The sequence below is a fragment of the Sciurus vulgaris genome (assembly GCF_902686455.1).
Source record: "Sciurus vulgaris genome assembly, chromosome: 4".
Classification (NCBI taxonomy): domain Eukaryota; kingdom Metazoa; phylum Chordata; class Mammalia; order Rodentia; family Sciuridae; genus Sciurus; species Sciurus vulgaris.
The window spans coordinates 31,446,306-31,472,354 of NC_136464.1; the positions used below are offsets into that span (position 1 = coordinate 31,446,306).

General features: G+C 41.9%; 1 protein-coding gene across 3 annotated transcripts in view; it reads left to right on the forward strand.

Moving 5' to 3' along the window:
• Positions 1-26,049, forward strand: part of MMS19 (MMS19 homolog, cytosolic iron-sulfur assembly component) — a 29,742-nt gene that overhangs the window by 1,640 nt on the left and 2,053 nt on the right. Inside the window, exons 2-26 of one of the 3 annotated variants that reach the window (XM_079137463.1) lie at positions 8,759-8,807; positions 11,204-11,304; positions 12,148-12,233; positions 12,605-12,679; positions 13,076-13,145; positions 13,518-13,646; positions 13,737-13,798; positions 16,960-17,046; positions 17,463-17,537; positions 17,939-18,016; positions 18,568-18,706; positions 18,956-19,110; positions 19,373-19,451; positions 19,755-19,880; positions 20,182-20,263; positions 20,374-20,481; positions 20,613-20,710; positions 20,816-20,965; positions 22,374-22,529; positions 23,791-23,890; positions 24,276-24,378; positions 24,529-24,597; positions 24,780-24,906; positions 25,653-25,753; positions 25,884-25,940. In XM_079137463.1, coding sequence (XP_078993589.1) covers positions 8,759-8,807; positions 11,204-11,304; positions 12,148-12,233; positions 12,605-12,679; positions 13,076-13,145; positions 13,518-13,646; positions 13,737-13,798; positions 16,960-17,046; positions 17,463-17,537; positions 17,939-18,016; positions 18,568-18,706; positions 18,956-19,110; positions 19,373-19,451; positions 19,755-19,880; positions 20,182-20,263; positions 20,374-20,481; positions 20,613-20,710; positions 20,816-20,965; positions 22,374-22,529; positions 23,791-23,890; positions 24,276-24,378; positions 24,529-24,597; positions 24,780-24,906; positions 25,653-25,753; positions 25,884-25,940 — 2,462 coding nt within the window. Of the gene's footprint in view, positions 1-8,758; positions 8,808-11,203; positions 11,305-12,147; positions 12,234-12,604; positions 12,680-13,075; positions 13,146-13,517; positions 13,647-13,736; positions 13,799-16,959; positions 17,047-17,462; positions 17,538-17,938; positions 18,017-18,567; positions 18,707-18,955; positions 19,111-19,372; positions 19,452-19,754; positions 19,881-20,181; positions 20,264-20,373; positions 20,482-20,609; positions 20,711-20,815; positions 20,966-22,373; positions 22,530-23,790; positions 23,891-24,275; positions 24,379-24,528; positions 24,598-24,779; positions 24,907-25,652; positions 25,754-25,883; positions 25,941-26,049 lie in introns of all 3 variants that reach the window. The other 2 variants (XM_079137464.1, XM_079137465.1) reach the window with 2 other exon arrangements.

Sequence of the window (26,049 nt, forward strand, 5' to 3'; positions counted from 1 at the left end):
ATCTACTACCAAGGTAAAGAACATTATTGTTGTTTGTGATTCTTCTTTTACATTTTGAAACGACAGCTAAGTTCTTTTTTTTTTTTTTTTTTCCTTCTACCGGTACTGGGGATTGAACTCAAAGGTGCTTAACTACTGAGCCACATCCCTAACCCTTTTTTATATTTTATTTAGAGACAGGGTCTCACTGAATTGCTTAGGACCTTACTAAGTTGTCGAGGTTGCCTTTGAACTCACAGTCCTCCTGTCTCAGCCTCCAGAGCTGCTGGAATTATAGGCATGGCCACTGTGCCTGTCTGACAGCTAAGTTCTTAAAATTATTTTTGTAACATAATTTTATTTATGCCCGAAAAAAATAGCCTAAACTGTTGGCTACTTTAACTCAACTCAGCTAACTCTCTGTAACACTAGCCGTTTTGTAATTTAGCCATCTAAAGTAAAGAAGGTTGTTATAGAGAAGTAGTGATCGATGAGATTGAAAAGGTTTGATGGGGTTAGATTATGCATAACCTTGTCTTTTGGACCAAAGGATTTGAATGGCCTATTGTAGGTAATAGAGTCATTGTAGATCCTTGAACAAGCAGAGCCATAAAATGAAAGCAGATTTGGAAAGGATTAAGTTAGTATTCTCTATCTTAGATCACAGCCATAGTTAGGTTTGTGGAAGGTTGACAGTTTTTGCTTTCTGATCCTCTAGCCTATATCAATCTCTGTTAGTGCTAAAGGGACTAGTCAGCTTCCTGTTCAGCCTCTTGCAGCAGCAGCCTCTCCTACAAATTTATAAATGCAGAAGGAACACCTGTGATCATAAAGGCATCTGCCACCAAATTTGCTTTGGACCTAGGGAAAAGTAGGTGTCAGTTGTAAAAAAGGAGTAAACAATGGAAGGGAAATGACCTGGAAGCCCAGAGTTAAGACCTCTCAGGCAGGTATTCAAAGGCTGCCACTACTTAATGTCAGCCTTCATTTTCACTATTCCTCTCTTGGACATTTAGTTCCCAGCAGCCACTTTAATCCCCTGAGTGCTGTCCTTCCCATTTCCCTCCACTACTTCTGATCTAGGTTACATGTTGGAGTCAAAGTCCAGATTGAGTGTTGCCCCAAACATCTTACACTTCTGAATCTTTGTAACACTTATTTCTCAATCACTCATGCATTTATTAGCAGACTCATTTAGTAGCTATGTCTGTGCACATCTCCAAATCGTTCCCTTCCTTTTCTACCACCAGTGTCTCCTAGATACACAATAAAAATTGCTTATGTAGCCATGTGTGTAGCTACTTGGGAGGCTAAGGCAGGCAGATCACAAGTTTGAGGCCAGTCTCGGAAACTTAATGCAAGATCCTGTCTCAAAACAAAATTAGAAAGGGCTGCAGATGTTGCTTAGTGGTAGATGCTTGCCAGGCGTGCATGAGGACCTGGTTCAGTTCGCAATACTGGGAGGAAGAAACTGCCTATGTGAATGGAGTGAGTGAGAGATGTCGAAGGAAGAATCCGGAATTTGAGGTCAAACCAGTTATGAGGCTTGAAGGAAAGAGCCCAGAATGTCTCCAAAGTTTTGAGCCTGAGTATAAAGATAAAGGGAATTCTCTCCATAAAAGGAAGTTGGAAAAGGAGCTGATTTTGGAGAGTATGATTTTTGGACATGTTGAATTTGCAAGTGATGAATATAATTTTTCCCTCTCAAGGTATTTGGATTTTCCTTTGTTTCAGTCTTTTTTATAGTATTGTATTTTCCCATATACATAATTGCCAGGGGAGAACACTATTGGTGAAGTGAAAAATCATTAAAAAAGAATAGCTCATAGTTTGGAGAAATGTCTGTGGCATCAGCAGCAAAAAGGGCATTTGAGAACCTGTTTGGAACCTACTCCTGAGACATTTCTCTCTTTCTGGCTCCTATGAATCCTCCTGCATTACCCCAGACCTGCCCACACTGCTTTGGGTTGCCACTCTAGATTCTCAAGAGACTGTAACTCTATCAGACAGAGATCTGATTGTGCCCTCTAGATCAGTGACCTCATAAATACTCCTTTGAGGACTCCTCTGTACCCCACATGAATTAGTTCCCTCCTGAGGGAAGTGGGGAGCTAAAAGATGCTAGTTAAGTCCATCTGTAAAAAGCAAATCTTGAACATACTGGGAAAACTTAGGCCGGCTAGAAAGGGAAAGAACTTATTTTTGTTCATAATACCAGGAAGTCTACCCTTAGGAAAATGAACTCTTTATTAGCTTCTTTCATCCCAAAAGTTCAAGTCCAATTTAACAGTATTCCCAGGTATTCTGGTTATTTTCATTTGGGAGTACTTATAGTGTTAAAAGATTAATCACTTAAAGTTAGTAACCTTTGGTCTGTAAACCCAGGAATTTTACTCATTTCTTTTGCTAACCCAGTCTCTGTTTCTATCACTGTGGTGACACTGAAATTGTTAGGCTGTGATTGATGTGTGTGTTAAGTTTGTGTTACTAGGGATTGATCCAAAGGACATTTTACCACTGAGCTGAGCTACATCCTCACCCCTTTTATTTATTTTAATTGTTGTTTGTTCTTTTTAGTTATACATGACAGTAGAATCCATTTTGACATAATTATGCAAGCATGGACTATGTCTTGTTCTAATTCAGACCCCAGTACCTCTCCTTCCTCTTTCCTCTCTCCAGCCTGCTCCCTTCCCTCCCTTTTTGCAGGGGGTGGGGGGTACCAGGCATTGAACTCAGGGGCCCTCAACCCCTGAACCACATCCCCAGCCCTGTTTTGTATTTTTTATTTAAAGACAGGGTCTCACTGAGTTGCTTAGCACCTCGATTTTGCTGAGGCTGGCTTTGAACTCGAGATCCTCCTGCCTAGCCTCCTGAGCTGCTGGGATCAAAGGTGTGCACCACCATGCCTGGCTTCCCTTTTTATTTTTTTATTTTGTGACAGGGTCTCCCCAAGTTACCAAGGCTGGCCTTTAACCTGAGATCCTCCTACCTTACCTTCTTGAGTTGCTAGGATTACAGGTATGTGCCACCTTACCTACTACTGATTATTTTAATCTCACTGCCCCACCAAACTGTGGGCTCCTTAAAAGCTCCCTGTCATTGGGCATGGTGTCTCACGCCTTTACTTCCAGCAACAGTAGGCAGAGAAAGAAGAATCACAAATTTGAGGCCAGCCTTGACAACTTAGCCAGACCCTGTCTCAAAATTAATAAAAGAGCTGGGCTGTGGCTCAGTGGTAAAGCGCCTTTGGGTTCATTCCCCAGTACCAAAACAAACAGAAAAACAAAAAAACCCACAAAACTCTCTGATATGTTTCTTTTCTTTTTTACTGTGGTATTAGAGATTGAACCTAGGGGCACTCTACCACAGAGATACATCCCCAACCTTTCTAATTTTTTTTTTTTTTTTTTTTTCCATTTTGAAACAAGGTCTCACTGAGTTGCCCAAGGTGACCTCAATTCTCTAGTCTCTGAAGTATCTATCTGCGATTGTAGGTGTGTGCCACCACACCTTGCTCCCTGTCTGCATTTATATCTTTTTATTTTTTATTTTATTTTATTTTTGGTACTGGGGATTTCACCCAGGGGCACTTAACCACTGAGCCACATCCCCAGTCCTTTTTATTTTTTATTTTGAGACAGGATCGCTCAAAAAAAAAAGTCACTTAGAGCCTTGCTAAATTGCTGAGGCTGGCCTCGAACTTGGAATGCTCCTCCCTCAGCTGGGATTACAGGCATGCACCACCATGCACAGCTCCACTTCAACAATTTTAAGTGAACAGTTCTGTGGTTTTTTGTTTGTTTTTAATTCACTAGTGTTCCATAATCTAAAAATTCACTAACATTTTCATCACAGCAAAAAGTGTAAGGCTTTTTGACAGCAGTCACTATATAGTCTGGTTATAGGAATGAAAAGAAGTTTTCATATTTGAAAGACATTTCTGAGGTGAACTGGAATGTTAAATTTAGTCAACTCTGTGAAAACATCCCCAAAATACCAATTCTGTATATATATATATTTTTTACCAGCTTCCCATTTTCTTTAATCTTACTGTGGTATGATAGCCTTATTTTTTTTTTCCCTAATTTTGTACTATTTTAGACCTCCCCCCTCCCTTTTAAATGTACTGCATTAATTCAAGTTGGGATTCTTGTGAAAGTTTTGCAGACTAAAGGGCTCCATCAGGAGAGTTCACCCATGTATTGGGATGTAAGGAATCCATGCCAATAAATGTTTCTTTGTAAGAATAAAGGAGCCAGTTTCAGAATGATGTACGCTGAATGCTGAAGAAGTTTTTTTTCTTTTTTGTTGCAGTGCTGGGGATTGAACCCAGGGCCTTGTGCTTGCAAGGCAGGCACTCTAACAACTGAGCTATATCCCCAGCCCAGAAGTTATTTTCAATTATAAAATTTGAGGCAAACTCTGAGAGTGAGAGTTGATTTGTAGAGGCGTAATGAAACTTCCTTTGCTGATAGAAACCTTTTTTTGTTTGTTTGTTTTTTGGGGTTTTTCTGGTACCAGGGATTGAACCAAGGGGCACTTAACTGCTGAGCAATGTCCCAGCCCTTTTTTCTATTTTATTTAGAGATAAAGTCTCACTGAGTTGCTTAGGACCTTGCTGAGTTGCTGAGACTGACTTTAAACTCACAATCCTCCTGCCTCAGCCTCCTGAGCTGCTGGGATTACAGGCATGCACCACTGTACCCAGCATAAAGTGCTTTTTTATGGCTCGTAACCAAGAAATAGGTATTTCTCTTCATGGAAGTGTTACACTTAAAGAATCGGGCATGGAACCCAACCATCAGTTCCTTAGTTTGTTTGTCCTGTGAGTCTGACTCCTGCCCCTTCCCCCACCCTCCAGCCTGCTCATTTTTTCCCTTGGCTCTTTCTCAGGAGTTGGAGCAGCAGCTGGGCCTTCCACATCCTGGCACAAGTAGGGCTAAGAGTGCCTGATGTCTAAATTGGTGCCAGTCACGAGCTGTGAATACTAACTAGAGCTCTCCTTTCCTCAGCCTGCTTGGACTTCTTACTCTAGTACCAGAGTGAGCTTCTGTCTAGCTCAGCTCACAGCTGTTGCCCTGAGACCAGAGCCTTAAGGGCAACTGGAGGCTTAGAGTTTGCTCTCAAGCCTTTTTTTCATTTTTTCCCTTGTTAGCAAGAGGTGATTAGCTAAGGTCCTGCATTTAGAAGCAGGTGAGTTAGGAACCCAGAACAGGTTCCTGAAAGTAATTCCCTGCACACCATACCTTCATTAGCTGGAACTCCTCTTTGTTACTCTTATGAAGTTAATAAACTTTTTTTTTTTTTTTTTTTTTTGCAGTGCTGGGGATTGAACCCAGGGCCCTGTGCATGCAAGGCAAGCACTCTACCAACTGAGCTATATCCCCAGCCCTAATAAACTTCTTAATAAACCCTTATGAAGATGACCTTTTGCTCTTTGTTTCTCCCTTGAAATTGTAAACTAAAAAGCCTCTGTTAGGTCTGTCTGTTACTTTTGTACTGCTAAAATTGCTAAGTAATATATTTTCCTGGCACAGCATTCAAAAAGTGCCCAAGTAAAATAGAGCAAGAAGTGTCCCTCCAAGATGGAATGCAGACTGTAACAACTGAACCTATCCATATTACTAGTGTATGACATATCCTCACCTGAAGAGGGTTGGGGGAAAGAGTTAACCTGGATAACTTTGGAAAACAGTATTTTGTTTTTTATTTCTAACACCAAAAGACAAAACTGTACATAAACACTACTCTGTTTATACATTTTGTTTTGTTTTTGTGGTGCTGTGGATTGAAACTGGGACCTCATACTTGATAGGTAAGCACTACTCCACTGAGCTACACCTCTAGCCCTATAAATTTGTTTCTCAGGGTGGTTGATAATACTGTATAGCCTATGCCAGGATTGAACAATAATAAATGGTAGATAATGGGAATCAGCTTTCTCACTGTCAGAAAGAAATTACATGTAAGCAAAGGGGGAAGGCTAGAACGAACCCAGGATTAGAGTTGGAGACTTTAATATGATCTTCAGATTAGACTAATGTATATGAACAGGTAGAGAAATAGTGATATTTGTGTAATGTAGGTTAGGCTACGTATATCCGTTTCCCAGCTCTGTGCTGAGCAGGCTTAGAAATGGTGTTATCTTAACAGTGAGCATATCTTGGTTTCTAAATACCATTTAAAAAAACAAAAAGACAGGGCTTCTTGGAGAAAAGGATAGAGCAGGGAAATTGCAAGATGAACCTATACTGTTTTATAGGGCTAGAAAGTAAAAAGTTCTCAAAAAATAAAAACATGGATCATATCAAAGGGACATAGGAGCCAACCTTACTTTAGTATTTTTTCAATGGCCAAAGATGGAACAACTTGAACAACAATATAAGTAACCTTTTATTTTTTTGGGTATTAATAAATTAGATTAGATTTATTAAATTGTTACCCAAATTATTAAAGTCTATATGAATCTATACTGATACAATAAATCGCTGAATTCTTTTTAATTTTTAATTTTATTTTGGTACCTGGGATTGAACCCATTATGCCACACCCTCAGTTCTTTTTATTATTTTTTATTTTGAGACAGAGTCTCACTAAGTTGCTGAGGCTAGCTTTGAACTTGAGATCCTCTTGTCTCAGCCTACCAAATTGCTAGTATGTGCCACCATGCCTGGTCTGAATTATTTTGTAGAAGAATTTCAAATAATATAGGTAGGTATTCCTCTCTTCAGGAGCTTATTCTTCCCCTCCTCCTTGAATGGGGCTAGACTTAAAGACTCCTTTCTAAAGAAAAAAGTATCAGAAAGGAAAATAGTAACTATATAGTGCAAAGACCTGGTGGTTATACCTTGACTGAGAGTGATCAGAGCCTCACCAGTGGTAGAGAGGCCATGTTGGATAACTTGAACCCCAGATATGACGTGAGGAAAATGGTATTTCATGTCTTTGATATTCTTGAAAATGTACATCTTTTAAATTATTGAGGTCATGAAAAACAAGGAAAGGTAAGAAAATTTCACAAACTAGAAGACACTAAGGACTCCTGATATGGCAATGTGGTGTCCTTCATTGGATCCTGAAACAAAAAAATGGCATTAGTGGAAAACTGGTGAAACTTGAATAAAACCTAGAGTTTAGTTAAAGTCATGTATGTGGCAATACTAATCTCTTAGGTTTTTGGTTTTTTTGTACTGGGGATTTAGTCCAGGGGTGCTTTATCACTGAGCTATATCCCCAGCCCTTTTTATTTTGAGAAAGGGTCTCACTAAGTTGCTTAGAGCATCACTACGTTGTTGAGGCTGGCCTCAAACTTCTGAGCTTCCTACCTTAGCCTCCCAAGTCACTGGGATTATAGGTGTGTACTGTCACACCTGGGAGTCCCTTAATTTTAACAAATGTATGTGGTTTGACAAATGTACCATATAAGATTTTAGAAATTGGGTGAAGGTTATATTAGTAACTTTTCTATAAATCTAAAATTATTCCAAAATAAACCATTTCATTGAAAAGTATACTGTTCTTGCTGGGTGCAATGGCGCACACCTGTAATCCCAGCAGTTTGGGAGGCTGAGGCAGAAGGGTCACAAGTTTGAGGCCAGCCTCAGCAACTTAGCAAGACTCTGTCTCAAAAAATAGAAAGGAATGGGGATGTGGATTAGTGCCCTCTGAGTTCAATCCCAAGTACTAAATTTTAAAAAAACAAACAAAAAAGTCTACCTCTCAATCCATAGCTATTCATTGTCTTTCTGAAGCAACTAATGTTATTATTCCCTGGTATATCTTTCAGACATGTAAATAGGAACAATCCCCCCACTTTAAAAACAGTAATCTGTACATACTGTACACACTATTTTTATCCCCGTGCTGCATTTGTGTATTTATTTGCAAGGCCTTGTACATGCTAGACAAGCACTCTGCCACTGACTGAGCCTACATCCCTAGCCCTTCTTATTTTTATTTTGAGACAGGATCCAAAAAAGTTGTTCAGTTTGGCCTGGAACTTGTGATCCTCCTGCCTCAGACTTCCAAGTAACTGGGACTTCAAGTGTGCACCCACCTTGCACATTCTGCTATTCTGCTTTTAGATGTCCTATTATCAGTGTGTATATAACTTCTTCAGTGTTGTTTTCAGACCTTGGCTATTATGAATAATGTTTCAGTGAACTTGGGAGTACAAACACCTCTTCAGATATAGATTTCATTTTCTTTGTATATATACCCAGATTTACTTATTTATTTTTGCTAAGTTTATATCTAGGTGTATGTTCGTTTTCTCTCTCTCCTCTCTCTTTCTCTCTCTCTCTTTCTCTCTCCCTCCCTCCCTCCTCTCTCTCTCTCTCTCTTTCTCTCTCTCTCTTTCTCTCTCTCTCTCTCTCTTTCTCTTTCTCTCACTACCTCTCTACACAAAAATAGAATTTTCCACCACTAAGTCATTTTACAATAGATATGTGACGGTTTTGAATTTCATAATATTAATTTTGTGCCTAGCTATCGTAACAAATTATTTTACTTTATATTTCTCTCGAATTTATTGTAAACACATCATTTCCAAATGATATACTTTCTTTTTAGTTTTTATACTTGAAGCTGCATATTTGAAGTGTTACTGTAATACTTCTTATCTAGGTTATCTAGGAGGGGGTTCTTGGCAAGTACAGTGGGCCCCATGGTATCATGCCTAGGGTAGGCAGGAAGCACTGATATTTAGAGCAGTGGAACCCTGTAATAGGGGTTTTGTTTTTGTTTTTTCATAATTTCTTTCTCTTGTTTCCTCTAGATGTGAAATCTGGCAGCTATACAGTGTTACAAGTGGTGGAAGCCCTTGGGTAAGAGTCTCTGTTCTAGAATGCTCTTTCAGCCCTACCTATGAACTCTGAGAAAATTATTTTTGTGTATTGCTGCTTTCCTTGAGCCTGATTTTTCTCCCATATCCCAAAACCCCACCTACCAGTATTTCAGTCTAAGCTTACATTTTTGAATTGTTTCTCCTGAAAAGGTTCCATGCTGCCTGACTGAAGCTTAGGATAGTGTTAAGAAGCCCATAGCTTGTAGGTACACAGCACCCACAAGTTGGGGCAAGGTGGTTGGTTGAAGGCCATCCACTATTGTTTAATTAGAGTAAGGATTCCTTTTGTACTTCTTTAGGCTCACCCAATCTCTACAGGATCTGGTTGACCTGGACCTAAAGCAGATAAGCTATGGGCCCTGTCTAGAAAGTGGCCAGAAGGCTGACCCCCACACCAGTTCACCACTGAGGGAAAAGGCTTAGGGAAACAGCTAAAAGCAGTGTTTTTAAAATCTAGGGTTCCACGCTCCAGAGAAAATATGTGTTTATTGTCCAATACCTGCCTTCCTCATATTTTACACTGGCAGACCATTTAAATTGTAAGTCTTATTATCAAGGGTTATTAACTGTCACACCCAGCATGTCTTCTGAAACAAGAGGGAAAACTAGAAAATGTGGGAAATTTAAAAACCTGAATCATCTACGAGGCATTTCTCCCACATAACAGACCATTTCTGTAGACCTTTTGGTATACATTCTCGTGTTCTTGGTTCATTTTTTTTTTTTTTTTTAATAATAGTTCATGGTAATATAATTCACATATAAAATTTACTTTTTGTTGTTGTTGTTTTGTTACTGAGGATTGAACCCAGGGGTGCTTTGCCACTGAACTGTACATCCCCAGCCTTTTTTATTTTTGTTTTGAGATACAGTCTCACTAAGTTGCTGAGGCTGGCCTCCAACTGTGATCCTCCTGCCTCAACCTTCCAGTTGCTGGGATTGCAGGCATGCACCATCACACCCAGCATAATTCACCAATTTGAAGTTCCTAATTCCATGACTTTTAGTATGTTTATAGATTTATGGATTTCCCCCCAAAATCAATTTTAGCACATCTTCATTACTCCAAAAAGAAACTTATGCTCATTAGCATCCATTACTCCTTCCTCCTTCCCAGCCCTTGCAATCTCTAGGAATATGCCTTATTTTAGAAATGTTGTATACATGAAATCATATAATATATGATATTTATGGCTGACTTCTTCCACTGAGCATATTTGCAAGGTTCACCCATGTATTATTATCAGTTATACATTTCATTGTTGGATGCATAATACCCCGTTGTATAGACACACAACTTTTTTTTTTTTTTTTTTGCGGTGCTGGGGATTGAACCCAGGGCCTTATGCTTGCAAGGCACGCACTCTACCAACGGAGCTCTCTCCCCAGCCCAGATACACACATTTTGTTTAACTTAAGTTATTCTTAAATTGATGTACATCTGGATTGTTTTCACTTTTTGGATATTCTGCATAATGCTGCTATGAGCATTTGTGTGCCTTGATTCATTTATGAATGCTGAGAATGCATAATTTTCTACTTTCTGAGCAGAAATCTTCCTACAAGTTTCTATCCTAGATATCCCGTCAGAAGGGATCTTATTTTTGCCCCCTTATTCCTGTTGCATGCCTCTATCCTTGAGGTTTACTGTAACTCGTGGCCAGCTTCTCTCAAGGAATTTACTTCCTGCTTGTTCCTGCTTATGTTGTATCTAGTACGTTCAATTGTTATCTCTGTAGAGCTATTTTGAAGGTAAATCACCTTGTTGCTTCAGCTTCTCCCATATCAGTAGTTTACATAATTAAAACCTTTATTTTGGCCATCTTTGTAACCTTTCAGTTATAAAGTTTGGGGATTTTGTGTTGTGACTTTTTTTGTGTGTGTTGTTATTTTCACCCTAGGACCTTGGTGGTGGTTCTCAGCATTTGTTTCCTTAGCAATAATCTACCAAAATATACCCCTTCTCCTCTTTTGCTAGAAGATGCAGCTGCCAGTTATCTCAAGTCTTGTGGGTAGCTGCTAAGTTCTGTTTCAGGGGTCACAATCATATCCCTGGGGAGAAGAGGATAAGCACAAATCCTCTTAGGTGTCAAGGTGGGAGTGCCTGGAAACAGAAACTTCTGTTGGCTGTAGTGTCACATGTGCCTCTAATAATGCCAGATCCGTATGGGGATCAGTTTTTCAGGCTTCAGTTCTTATTGGTTATCTATAATTTTGCTACCTCAGGAGCACCTTTCTAAAATGTTTCTACTCTTTTAATAGGGCTTGACTCTGCTTCTATGCCCAGGGTCTGAGTATGACCAGTTGCAGAGTATGTCTTACTTCAGAGATTTGAACTGGTTAATAACAGACTGTCTCTATCCCATTTTCTTCCAGATCCTCTCTAGAGAATCCAGAACCCCGAACTCGGGCACGAGGGATCCAACTTTTGTCACAGGTGCTACTCCAGTGCCATTCATTGCTCCTGGAAAAGGAAGGTACTGTCATCACTAGTAGGAATCTTCCCAGATTGCTGAGCCAAGGCATCCCCTGCCTATTCAAATCAACTTTTTAGGGAGGGAGGTTGTAGCATACCTATAAACTCTTAATTCAAGGTCTCTATTCCTCACTGGTATATTGGCTGCAGTGGTAAAAATTGAGCCATGAGACACATGGGTTTCAACTTTAGCCTTAGATAATTTTTTCAGTGTATCTTCCCCAGTCTATCAAATGAACAAAGCAGTGTTTCCAGTACTGTGTCCTAGCTGGAGAAGAAAACTACAGTTTTGTCAGAACATAGCCACAACCATTTATTTATCTATTGTCCATATTGTTTTTAGGTTAGAGTGATGATAGATTTGAATAATAGCAATAGAAACCATGTCCTATAAACCTATAATGCTATCTGGCCCTTTAAGAAGAAAAGTTTGCAGCCCCTGGGTTTAATCCCCAGCACCAAAAAAACAAGAACACATCTTTTAGGGAGTTGGAGTGTAACTCAGTGGTGGAACATATGAGGCCCTGGATTCAGTCAGCACCAAAAAAAAGGAAGGAAAAAAAAAAAAAAGAAAAAAGAAAAAGATCTATAGATAGATCTGGAGCTGAGAATGGGTTTCACTGTGGACCTATGTGAGAATTAATAATAAGAGGTGTTCCCTTACTTTCCTGACTCATCAGGTCAAGCCACCACCAGATGTGGGAAGGCATGGAATATATCTCCTGGTGAAGGAGAATATTTTTAGTGAAACCCAGACTGGAACAGCCTTACAGAGGGAAGGAGCGAAAACTGGTGGGCCTTCCTTATGCCTGCATAAACTAATGGCTGAATCTGGTTTGTGCAGTGGTACACCTGATCCTGTTCTATGAGAACCGACTGAAGGACCATCATCTTGTGATCCCTTCTGTCCTGCAGGGTTTGAGGGCACTTGTGAGTTCTCCTTTTCATTACCTAACTGTGTTCATGGGAGCCCTTGTCCAGTTCTCTCCTTGCTTTCTGAGGGTAAGGCTTTACGTGCTAAAGGACAGAGACCCAAATGTGCGACTATATTAGTGTTAGCCAGCTCTACTTAAGTTTTTACTCCAAGGAGTAAAAGTAACCTTTGGGGGACTGGAATTCAGCTCAACTGGAAGGACCTGCAGAAAACTTCTCAGCTAGATGGAGAAAGTTCCTGTTGGTACTTCCTCCTAAACCAGGATGTTGTGATTCCCGGTATAGCTAACAAGGCCTCTTTTAGATTGTGTCTTGGAGAGAGTGCTATAATTCCATCAGTGTTCACATATCTTCCCTTCTGCCCCCAGAGCCTGTGTGTGGCCCTGCCTCCTGGGCTGGCTGTGTCTGTGCTTAAAGCCATCTTCCAGGAAGTACATGTACAGGTGAGTAGTGACTGTCACAGTGGTATTCTCTTCTCTTACCCCTTAATGTAACTAGAATTAGATGGCAAAACATATTGCTTTCTAAATTCTGAACTCTTTCAGGTCTTGTGCCCTTGTTTATATGGTATTCGTTCTTACTAAATATGGAGAGGGAGGGATGCATGCTATTATGTCTGACCTGTGTCCTCTTAGCCTAAAGAGAAAGTAAGACATAAAGAAAGACATCACTGCCATGCTTGTCAGTAGCCATACTCTCTCTTCAGTTACTCTTAGGTTGATCTCATGCAGGTATAAAGAGAAATGGCCATTTAGAGATTATGAAACAGAAGTGGTTGTATCAGCTGAGGTCTTTTTCAGCACTTTCTTCTTTCATTTCCTTTCTCCCCTACCCTCAAGTCCCTGCTCCAGGTAGACCGACACACAGTCTACAGTATCATCACCAACTTCATGCGAACCCGGGAAGAAGGTAAGAGGCTGGACTCACTGGAACATCTGAAAGTGAGTACATGATACTTTTTTCCACATTAGTAGGTTGCATTTTAGCCTGGGGATTTTATAGAAGAGCCAATACTCAGAATGATAAAGGACGACTGGGGGTCTGTTCTCCCCTTCTGCATTGTAAAGGCTTTTAAATTTTTATCTCTAAAATTATATATTTGTATATATTTGCACATCTCTTTACTGAGTACTTGTCTTGAGATAGGAAGACAATAAAGGTCTGTTCTGAGAAGCAGGAAAGGGGAGCAAGTGATAACAGAAAGAGAACGCAGGCCTCCTAGGAGAAAGTCCGAAGTTTCTATCCCATGGGTCGGTAGTGACCTTGTTCTCTCCTTCCCAGAGCTAAAGGGCCTAGGAGCTGACTTCACATTTGGCTTCATCCAGGTGATGGATGGGGAAAAGGATCCCCGTAATCTTCTGGTGGCTTTCCGCATCGTCCATGATCTCATCTCCAGGGACTATAGCCTGGGTATGTCTTAGTGGCCGTGAATTAACTGACTAGAGCTTGTTAGATGAATGAAACTAATAATTCAGCCTCATTCTTTCTCTGTTGTCACAGGACCCTTTGTAGAGGAGTTATTTGAAGTGACATCCTGTTATTTCCCTATTGATTTTACTCCTGTAAGTAGCACCTTTGTTTATTCATTTAAATATTTGTTGAGTACCTGCTGTGTACAGACACTATTCTAGGCACAGAGGGTACAGCATAACAAAACAAACATTCCCTAGATTTATGTTTAGAAATCCTCACGGATTTACATTTTAGTACACTGAGAAATGGAGACGCATTTGCCATTGGAGGAAAGATTCAGATCAGCAAGTATTTGAGGGGACTCCTCAAGTTCCTTAACAACATATTTGGTGCTGAGGGCTACAGGATTGTGAAAACATGGTCCCTGCCCTTGGAAGTTGAAACACTTAAGTAACAATATGAGATTAGGTCCCAAAATGAGTGATGCTGTGGTTGTTCTGAGAAGACAGAGTTCAGTGTAAGCTAGAGTGGGCAGACAACTGACTTCACAGATGAGATGGGATTTCAGTTAGTGTTGGAGGAATGCATGGAATGATTCTGGAGTTGGTAGGGGCATTTCAGGAGATAAAAACAAACTGGCAGGATGAAAAAGGAACAATCAAGCACAGTATATATAGGAGGTATTTGTTGTGGCCCTCTTAGGCCTTCCTCCCATTTCGCATTTGATTTCTTTTCTACTTCAAAATATACAGGGTCTAATCACTGTGTAGGCATGCGTGGGTATGTGTACTGCAAACAGTAATGTGGAAGAAACCAAGAGTTCTGTTGCAGCATAGCAAGCAACATTTGAGTATTGATTGTCACTGCCTTCAAAGTGCCACAGCCAGCCAGGCGCAAATGCTGTGCTGCACACCTATAATCCCAGTGACTTGGTGGGAGGCTAAGACAGAGGATTGTGAGTTTGAATCCAGTCTTGGCAAGACCCTGTCCCCCCGCACCCACCCCCCACCACCACCATAAAAAGAAAAAACAAGGCTGGGAGTATATCTCAGTGGTGGAGCATGCCTAGGTTAAATCCCCAGCAGTACCATAAAAATAAACATAAATGAAGTGCAGTAGCCATTTTTGCTGTAGGGAATTACTTACCAGCTTATTTAATGTGGTACTGTGTTTCTTGGGACCACTTCTGTCCTGAAATTCTTTTCATATCTTCCATAACCAGTGACCTGTATAACCCAGAACAGCTTTACACCTTTGAAATCTTGAAAGATTCTGGTTTGGCTACCAGGTTCGTTTTTGCTTTGGTTTCCTTTTTAATCCCCATGATACTGGGAGTGGAACCCAGCATATGCTAGGCAAGTGCTCTACCTCTGAACTACATCCCTAGTCCTTTTTTTTTTGGGGGGGGGGGGGGGGGTGCTGGGGATTGAACCCAGGGCCTTGTGCTTGCAAGGCAAGCACTCTACCAACTGAACTATCTCCCCAGCCCCATCCCTAGTCCTTTTTAATTTTATTTTGGAAGCAGGGTCTTAATTGGGAGTTTTTACATGTTTCTAAGTGAGGATTATAAGTGTACTTATTAAGTGTGAGCTTCATCATAGAGCAGCTTACCTAGATAGTTGGAGAACTCCCCAAATATTATTTTTCTTGGGCTAATCAGATACTTGGAGAAAAAGTCCTTAGATCTGCCCACCAGGAGAGGTCTGATTACAAGCAGAGGGAGCTGGGAATACCTGCACTCGGTACCTATCACTTAGACCCCCTCTCTTGGTGTAGTACTGGGGCTCTCCACCACACCTGCAGCTCCAAGACTAAGACCCCTGCTCCAGAAAATTAAGCCTCAGATTCTGCTGCCATTAATGAGGAGCTGGAAAGCAGTCTAGGTCAGATTGCTTTTCTAGCTCCACTCCCAATTCCAGAGGCTCATGAAAATGCCGTCCCAAAGTCTTTTGAGGACTGTGCAGTATGTGTATGGGTAGTCATTCAGCTTGCTCCAAGTCCACCTCAGATTCTGTTGTATTGGATCTGTTGAATTATTTTCTTCATATCTATTTGCTTTTTAGCTTCTAAAATTTTATTGCTGCTATCTCTTGTTCTCTTCAACCTTTACCATTCAAAAAAAGAAAATCCCTATATTGTATTTTTTTGTGTAGTTTCCAAAGGAGAAAAGGAATTCCAATCTGATTCATGTTTTCAGATCTGCCGTCTTGACACATAAACCATCTATGCTTTTTATGTTGTCAGAGTTACAGCTTTTTATATGGGTGAAGAAACAGAAATGTCTATCAAAGAATTGTTATTTATATAAACTGTGTCTGAACCACACAATGCAATAGTATCCACCACTAAAACATGGTATGAAAGAATAATATCATTTTAAAATGTTCTTAATGTATCAAGTGAAGAAATAGATTATAGACCATATGTACAGAGCAATCAATCACATCTTTTTGTTTTGTTTATTTTTTTCCCAGTATTGGGGATAAAACCCAGGGCTGCAGGCATGCTAGCCAAGTGCCCTGTCACTGAGCTATTTCCTAGCCACATACCCCCACATCCTTTTTTTAAGCTTAAACAATGCTTATACTTATACTCTGACAGTCCTAGAGGCCAGATGTCTTAAATCAAGGTGTTGGCACCTGCAGAGAAGAATCCTTCCTTGCCTTTCCCCCAGCAACTGGTGATGTAGTCAGTCCTTCATATTCCTTGGCTTGTCCAGCACCTTTTTTAAAATTTTGAGGCAGAATCTCATGAAGATGCCCAGATCAGCCTCAAACTTGGAATCCTCCTGCCTCAACCTCCCAGGTAGCTGAGATTATGGGCATGTGCCACCATGCCTGGCTAGCAATCACATTTATGTATAAAGAATCAATGTATTCTAGGTGGCTGGGGAGATAGCTCAGTCGGTAGAGTGCTTGCCTTGTAAGCACAAGGCCCTGGGTTCGATCCCCAGCACCCAAAAAAAAAAAGAAAAAAAGAATCAATGTATTCTAACATATTGTAATATTAATATAGGTACAGAGAAGAAACCAATTCCCAGAAAGCTATGAGTGCTTATCTATGAGTGGTAAAATGATAGATCAGATAGAAAGTGTGTACTCAGATTAAAAAAAAAAAAAGTGTCTAAAAGACAAAAACTTCCAAGGAACACATAAAAGTAAGCATATCTTCTTGCCGAGGTCTCATATCTTCCTATTCTCTAACTTAAGTATAAACATTACCCTGTTGTACAGGTTTGCCAGATTCTAGCTTTTGTGTCCAAGGGTGGTCTGAAAAGTTATACAAACCCATGGCCCTTCTCCCTTTCCAGCCACCTAATGATCCCCATGGTATCCAGAGAGAAGATCTCATCCTCAGTCTTCGAGCTGTGCTGGCTTCTACACCACGATTTGCAGAAGTAGGTCTTAGCCAGGGTTTGGGTAGTCTCTGCCAACTGAAGCCTCTGAAGAAAGAATAGTGAAACGTGGTGGGGGGAGGGGGACCTAAGGTACATTTTTAGGGTATGGCATCCTGCAGGTGTCTTGTGTGGCAAGTATCTTCAGACTTTCAATATTGAAAACTTAACCATCTCATCCCTTAGAATAGTGATTCCATCCCTATATGGTGCTGTTGATTTGAAATCCTTCAGCTTTACCAACTTGCCCATTTTTCAGGTAACTAGGGCTGTGGCCAGTTTAGCAGGAATGTTAGCTTACAGTCATAACTCCTGACTTGAGCTCCTTGATGTCCCTTGAGACTGGTGGCAATAAGGACATAATTGACCTTGGTGTGTCTCAGACACTACCTATTTCAGCTTTAAGTTCTCTCCTACAGTTCCTACTGCCCCTGCTGATTGAGAAAGTAGATTCTGAAATTCTGAGTGCCAAGCTGGATTCTCTGCAGACTCTGGTGAGTGATTTTACTCCTAGCAGGATTCAACTCCCTTTAGACAAGTTAGCAGTATTAAAAGATAAAGGGATTCTTGGACCTCCAGAGAACAGTTCATAGACCTTAAAAGTTGTATACCCAGTACTTGGGCCCAGGAGATCACCTAAAGCCCCCAGATACATATTGTCTCATCCTATAGTAACTGAGTGGTGAGAAAAGTCTCACCAGGACTTCCTCATTATGCTTCTTTTTCATAAGTCAGGGTGAACTCCTCTTTTTCTGGGTCCTGGATAGGACTATTACAACATTCTGCTGGGTTTTCTGCTGAGAGCCAGTCTCCTTTATGTGCCGTTATGCTGAAATTCCTGCATCTCAGGACATCTGAATGTGTAGGTAGCTGATGCCTGCTGTTTCCTTGGTAGAATGCTTGCTGTGCTGTGTATGGACAGAAAGAACTGAAGGACTTCCTTCCCAGCCTTTGGGCTTCTATCCGTAGAGAGGTGAGTGTTACTTACTTAGCTAAACTCACTATTATTAGTTCCAGTTGACAGGCATGAAGGGAAATAATCTCTCTTGTCCCCAGGGTCAGGGTAGTAGGCCTGGTTATTCATTAGACAACCAGGGACTAGTCTCCAGTCTGGTTGAGTGAGTGACAAGGGAGAGAGTTCCTATGCATGAACCAGCTGCATGATGAAGACCCATGGTCACCTTTGTACTCTGTCCACTTCCTGTTCTCTAATGTCAAAGAGTGTGGGTCATAGTATGGATACCATACTGAATGGTGAGGAAAGAAAGAGACTTTAGATGGTAGATCCCTATAGCCACTACTCAGAGTTAGCATCCTGTTTCTCAAAAAGTACCTGTAATAATCCTATTGGGACAAGGACTTGGTAAGGATAATCAGTGGCAAAGACACCACTGAGGTATTCCATTTCTATTGCTGTGCCCTAAAAATTCTCAATACACTGCCCCCAAATAAATATACAGTGGATGGGTGGGGTCTCATCTGGTGCAGGCTCACCTCAGTAGCCATGGGATCCCTCCCTGACAGGTGTTCCAGACGGCCAGCGAGCGGGTGGAGACAGAAGGCCTGGCAGCCCTCCTCTCCCTGACAGCGTGTTTGTCTCGCTCTGTGCTGAGGGCTGATGCTGAGGACCTCCTTGACTCCTTCCTTAGCAACATTCTACAGGGTAATGGGACCATGACAGCCAGAAAGGGGAGTGAGCACAATAAAGATGACATTTCTCAAGGGCCAGTGACCCTTCATGTGTATCCCCCAGTGTTCAATGATGTGGGGGCTATAGCCCTAATTTGAATTGAAGACAATTTGATAACTGCTAGCAAACTGTTCCAGGTCTAAGTCTCCAACCTTCATGGACCGTAGGGGCAGGCGGCAACATTTGGCCTACTCCCCAGGTCTGTGATTGCTGCCTCTCTAGACTGCAGGCACCATCTGTGTGAACCAGATATGAAACTGGTGTGGCCTAGTGCCAAGCTGTTGCAGGCAGCTGCAGGTGCATCTGCTCGGGCCTGTGACCACATCACCAGCAGCGTGCTGCCTCTACTGTTGGATCAGTTCCACAAGCATAGTCAGGTAAGGATTGGTCTTTGGGGAGGAAGATGATGGGACCAAAGTGCCGAGATCCCTTTCTCAGAGGGAGATTAAGGGAGAGAGAAACCAAAGCTTTATCTTGGGCCAGAGAGATCTGGGGTTTTGCTCCCATTAGCTGCTGTTCATTCCCTTATTCACTCTTTCACCGACTCAAGTCTTACATAAAAGGATAATTTTCCCCATGTCCAGAGTAGCAGGATTGAAATCCTTTAAAATATTTTTGACTCTAGTACTCACATTTCAGAGCAACCAGCGGCGGACAATCCTTGAAATGATCCTGGGTTTCTTGAAACTGCAGCAGAAATGGAGCTATGAGGACAAAGGTGAGGTGACCTTCCAGTTGAGGTATCTTGAGGGCTGATGAAACCTGCAGCGTATAAAGGATAGCAGGGCAGATTACTATGCAGAGAGAGTCTAGAACAGTGGTCCTGTTCTGCAGTTATAGCACAAGAGAACACTGGATGAGACCTATTTATTATTTCATTGTGTTCCTGGATGCTTACTAGATTAAGCTCTTAAAATCTGTCCTGAGTTGTCTTTGCAGTACTGCAGTACTGGGGCACACAGCAGATAAGCATTAGCTGAATGTAGGGCTTCCTTCTAACCTGACCTCTGTCTCTTCCTAGATGAAAACCCTCTGAGTGGCTTTAAGGACCAGCTTTGCTCACTGGTGTTCATGGCCTTAACAGATCCTAGCATTCAGCCTCAACTTGTTGGCATCCGTACACTGACAGTGTTGGGTGCCCAGCCAGGTACATCTTAGCGGAAAGAGAGAAGATATGGGTATGGGCCCCTTCCTGGTGGCTTTCTGTCTTAAATGAAGAACAGTCTTCATCCCCTGTTCTCACCGCAGTGCTACTTGTTTTGGGATTTCCAGTAGGAATTTTGTGACAGTTACAGAGGAAGGAAGATGAGACTTATGTTCCCTTTTTTTTCCTTTCTTTTTTTTTTTTTTGCGGTGCTGGGGATTGAACCCAGGGACTTGTGCTTGCAAGGCAAGCACTCTACCAACTGAGCTATATCCCCAGCCCTTATGTTCCCTTCTAATCACAGGTCTCCTATCTACTGGGGACTTGGAGCTGGCAGTGGGTCACCTGTACAGGCTGAGCTTCCTGGAGGAGGATTCCCAGAGTTGGTGAGAATCTAAAGCAGTGAGGTAGAGCACGCTGTTCCCTGCCTCTGTACGGCAGCAACAGACGCAGCAAGGACCAGGGCTCTGTGCTTCTGACCCTTGTCTCTCCTTAGGGAAGGTGGGCTCTGTGTTTGGCTCTGGCTGCTAACCGGTTGGAGAGATGTGGGACTGCTCTCTCTTTTCTTGGGCATTAAGAAGCCCTGTCCAACTCAGTGGTGTAGGTATTTTAGTCCTGCTCTTTAGCAAGGTGGCCTTGGGAGCCCACACTCCTGGATCTGCCTATCGGCAGGCCTTGGTGAGAGAACAGTAGGCCAAGACTCAGCTAATGCTTATCTGCTGTGTGCCCCAGCAGGGTGGCAGCACTGGAAGCTTCAGGAGCCCTGGCTGCTCTCTACCCTGTGGCCTTCAGCAGCCACCTGATACCCAAGCTTGCTGAAGAACTGCGCAGAGGTAGGTATGGCTAATCTTCTGACCCAGCCCTTTAGAGCAAGGCTTTGGGGGCCTTCATGCCTGCTACCATCACATAATGAAACCTGTCTCCTGGGTTGCTTTCAGGGGAGTCAGATTTGGCTAGAGGGGATGAGCCTACCAAATGCTCCCGGCATTTGCGCTGTCTGCAAGCTTTGTCAGCTGTTTCAACACATCCCAGCATTGTCAAGGAGACGTTGCCTTTGCTGCTGCAGCATCTCTGGCAGACTAACAAAGGTAAGTACCAGGAATAATCACTGGGAACTGGGTGAAATGGGGAGTTGGCGGCCACAGTTGAAGTTGACACCTCTAAGGCAATGGTTCTAATTGTAGCTGTACATAAGAGTGACGTGATAAACTTCTTAAATAAATTGGTATATAGTAATTTCAGTATGTGTGTATACTATGTAATGATCAGATGAGAATGATTGGAGGGTCTATCACTCACATTTATCATTTCTTTGTATTGGAAACATTCAAAATCCTCTATATTTGCTATTTTGAAATATTCAACTAAGTGAGGCCCTGGTTTGATCCCCAGCACTGAAACAAATTTTTTTTTTTTTTTTATTAATTGTTATCAGTCATAGTTACCCTACTGTACTATTGAACATTAGAAGTTATTTCTCCTATCCAGGAGCACCCCACTATACTCATTAACTATCACCTCTTGATTCCCTACCCCAGACCCTTCCCACTCTCTGGTAACCACTATTTAAAACACAGTATTTAGGGACTGGGTTTGTAGTTCAGTGGTAGAGCGCTTCTCTAGCATGTGCGAGGCACTGGGTTTGATCCTCAGCACCACATAAAAATAAATGTGTCCATCTACAACTTTAAAAAAAAATAAAAATAAAAAACACACTATTTGTCTTTCTGTGGATGTGGTGAACTTTAAAAAAAAAGAATCACTGCTACCTGGGCCTTAGTCCAATTGAATCAGTCTCTGAGGAAGGTTGGGACTTGGACAATAGCAATGATAAAGCATTCCCAAGTGATTTTCAAGTGGGGTCAGAACTGAGAAGCATCACCCTTGAGGCATGATACTCAATATGGTCAACCAGCAGCCTGGGTGTTATCTAGGAACTGACTAAAAAATTCTGTCTGAGTCCCTCACTGATAAGAATCTGCTTTTGAGCTGGATCCCCAGGTAACTTGGGTACCCTCAAAGCCAAAGTGACAATATTTGTTGCTACTGGGAACCTATTTGTGGTCACCATGAGTCCTCACTAACCAGTTCTCTGCTTTGGACTGTCCAGCCCTTGTGGATGGATTCAGCAGCTATTAGGTAGAGGAAAAAACACTAGACTCACACTGTGACCTGGATCTGATTCCTGATTCTGTACTTCCTGTGACCCTGGGAAAAACACTGATAATTTCATTGAGCTTCCATATCTACCTCTGTAAAGCCAAGGAAGCAATACTTAAAAAACAGGGGAGAATGTAAGTAAATACTGATACAGAGTTGGCACAGAGAAGGTCTCAACTATAAAGTATGAAAAGAGAAAAAAGCTAATGACTGGGCTCTTTAACAAGACATTTTCTTCTCTAGTCATTGTCTTTGACTATTCTTCCCATCTGCTATATCAAAAAATACCTAGAAGTGCTTTTCAGAAAACCTTAGAGAACACTTTCTCCCCACCAGGGAATGTGGTTGCAGGATCCACTGAAGTTATTGCTGTCTGCCAGAGTCTCCAGCGGGTGGCAGAAAAATGCCAGCAGGACCTGGAGAGCTACTGGTATTTCCATGAAACCGCTGTACCCTGCCTGCTTGCTTTGGCTGTGCAGGCTTCCATGCCAGGTAATTTTCTCCACCTCCCTTTCACATCCTCTCTGAATTTTGTCTTCCACTACTGTTGGACAGCACTGCCATCCACTGGGTTATTGATGATACTGCATTTTTTTTCCATTATTTAGAGAATCCTTTATTAGTTTCTGTAATCAAACCCACGTAGATAAGACCTTACATATTTAATACAGTGCATTACCCCTGTACAAATGGAAAAAAATTAATTTTAACGTTTCTAGACCAATATGGCTGTTAATTTCTGTACAATGCCAACTCAACACAGTAAACTGGGATACTTTTTCCAAAGTTGACAGCACAGCTAAAGTTTCCAAAAATTCAAATTATGTATATATATATATATATTTATATGTATATAAAAAGACCAATAATAGCAGTGTGTTATGCATCAATAGCAGCAACAGCTTTTCCAGGTTCTGCAGTCATCTAAACAAATTATAGAGACAACCAGCACACTCCATTAAAAAAAGGGACCGGGGGTAAAAAAAACAAAAACAAAACAAAGCCCGAGAAATCAGCAAAATTGTGTTACTATTGTGATACCTGGCATGATACTGCATTTTGTACCATCAGGTTTCTTTGAATTTTTTGTCCAAGTGAGATTTCACTTCAGAGGAAAGGGTGCTAACATGATCAATGGCAGAAACCAAAATCCACTCGAGCTAGTAGTATTCAGAAGGATGCATACCAGGCTGAGGATATAGCTCATTGGTAGAGCACTTGTCTAGCATTTGTGAGACACTAGGTTCAATCCCTAAAACCTCAAAAAAAAAAAAAGATACATACCTTATTTCCTTTTAATTAATATTGTGGAGATAGTCATATCTACATCACAGAGTAGTTGGTAAGGATTAAAGGAAGATAATGTTTGATGCTCAGTCACATAGCAAGTACTCAGTATGATAGTTGCTATACATAAGGACCTATAAATTTCAGTTGTTTCAAATTTTTTTTAAAAGACTGACATTTCTAGGTCTAATATGAGAATGTTCATAATAACATCCTCTTTTCTCATTGTTGCCTGGTCTAAGGACTATGCACAATGCTCCCAAGAGCTCCATGGGTTAGAAGACTTTTGTTTCTGGTGCCTTGCTGATTCTCAAGATCACATACCACTAGAGGACAATTGAGAACTGCTGCTGTGTGGCTCGAGTTGAGCCCACTGTGACAAGGACAGGAATTAACCATTTTGGACTTCTGAACCAGTCAAGGCCTTCTGATTCTATGTATGTGTGTTGGTGTTTTGTTTTTGCAGAGAAAGAACCCTCAGTTCTCAGAAAAGTGCTGTTGGAAGATGAGGCCTTGGCTGCCATGGTGTCTGTCATTGGCACCGCCACCACCCACCTGAGCCCTGAGTGAGTATAAGTTTGCTGGCAAAGGAAAAGAAGGGGTTTTTAACACTAGAAGAAGGGGTGGGTAAGCCATAGGCCAGTGTTCTTAGCTACAGAATCACCTGTAGAACATATTTAAAATATACATTGAGTTCCTTACTAAATTGTAAGCTATAAGAGGGTAGGGATTTGTTCTATCTGGTTCACCGCTCTCTCACAACAGTCTCAAAGGGAGTGGTCCAAGTATATAATATGTGCCAAATTAATATTTGTCAAATACATAATGATCCTGGCCTGTCCCATTGGCTCAGTGACCCTAATGAGAACCCCAGTTGGAAAGGCACTGCTGTGGAGGAAAGGGCTGTTTAGAATCCTAACTCCCTGATAACACCTGTACCTTGTCCCCCAGGTTAGCTGCCCAGAGTGTCACCCACATTGTGCCTCTCTTCTTGGATGGCAACACCTCCTTTCTGCCTGAAAACAGCTTCCCAAGCAGATTCCAGCCGTTCCAGGTGACAGACAGACTGATGAATCAGATGAGGGAGAATCTTGGGATTTGTGTCCTTCAAACTTATACTTGTAGGGCTGATCTGGGATGGGTATAGGGACAGATAAGTCTACTGCTAGCAGGACAGGCCTGAAATGTTTTTTTCCCCTTATAGGATGGCTCCTCAGGGCAGAGGCGGCTGATTGCACTGCTTATGGCCTTTGTCTGCTCCCTGCCACGAAATGTAAGTTAGTACAACATTTGGGGAGTTGGATCTTGGGTGACCTGGGCTGATTTTTTACATCCCCCACTAGAGAATTTCGTTCTTATCAATCCTCATGCCAGTCCCTGCTGGCACTTCCTACTGGGTTATCTCTTGGAGTTCAAGTATTTTCTGGGTTCGTTACATGACCAGGTTTTCTGTAGGTGGAAATCCCTCAGCTGAACCAACTCATGCGGGAGCTTTTGGAGCTGAGCTGCTGCCGTGGCTGCCCCTTCTCCTCCACTGCTGCTGCCAAGTGTTTTGCAGGACTCCTCAACAAACATCCTGCAGGTATTAGAGTGAGCCTGGGTTGGGAGCCGCCTCAAACCTTTAAAAAAGGGGCTTATTGCCAGGTGCAGTGTTGTACACCTGTAATCCCAACAGTTCAGGAGGCCGAGGCAGGAGGATCACAAATTCAAAGCCAGCCTCAGGAATTTAGCAAGGTGCTAAGCTGTTCAGTGAGACCCTGCCTCAAAATAAAAATTAAAAAAGGCCAAGGATGTAGTTCAGCAGTAAAGCCCCCTGGGTTCAATACCAGTACCAAAAAAAAAAAAGTTTTGCTAACTGGGTGTGGTGTTACTTTTTGGGAGGCTGAGGCAGGGTCTCAGGTTCAAGGCCAGCCAGGGCAATTCACTGAGACCCTATCTCAAAGGGCTGGGGGTGTAGGCTCTATAGTAAAGCACCTCTGGATTCAATACCCAGTACCTCAAAAAAAAAAAAAAAAAAAAAAAAAGGTTATTAGTAATGTAATAGGACTGCCCCTGCACTGTCTTCAATTCTTGGGACAAGACTCTAGAGGAGAAATTGGACAAAGCATCACAGGGCTCTCTCTATACTGACACAGTGAAGTATTTATTGGGAGTAGACAACCTTCTCTAATGCCAGCATCCCTATGTTGGGTAGACTATACCAGGCTTTTGTGCTGGGGTCTTATTTTTTCTACAGGCAAAATGATACTGTCCTTTTTAATGGTTTCTTGGGTATTCTGCACTTAAATTGTGCTGCCATTGCATCAGCATGTCCTGCTTCCTTTTTAGGGCAGCAGCTGGATGAATTCCTCCAGCTGGCTGTGGACACAGTGGAAAATGGCCTGGGCTCCAAGGCTTCCCGCAGTCAGGCCTTCACATTGCTGCTCTGGGTAAGGTGGTGGATTAAATTCTGGCTAGACATAGGCAGTTTTATTTGGTTAAATAAAATGTCCCTGATGACCCTACGCCATAAGCAGCTATCTCAGGGTTCTGTGGTTTGACTTTTCTCTCATATTACAGGTAACAAAGGCCCTTGTACTCAGATACCATCCTCTCAGTTCCTGCCTTACTGCCCGGGTAAGCGCTTTCTGGGACACAGGAGAACTCCGACTTAAACATGAATCGTGTTGACCCCATTGGCTCCTAGAAACCACTTCCATCCTCCTTGGTATTTAAGGTTCTTCTT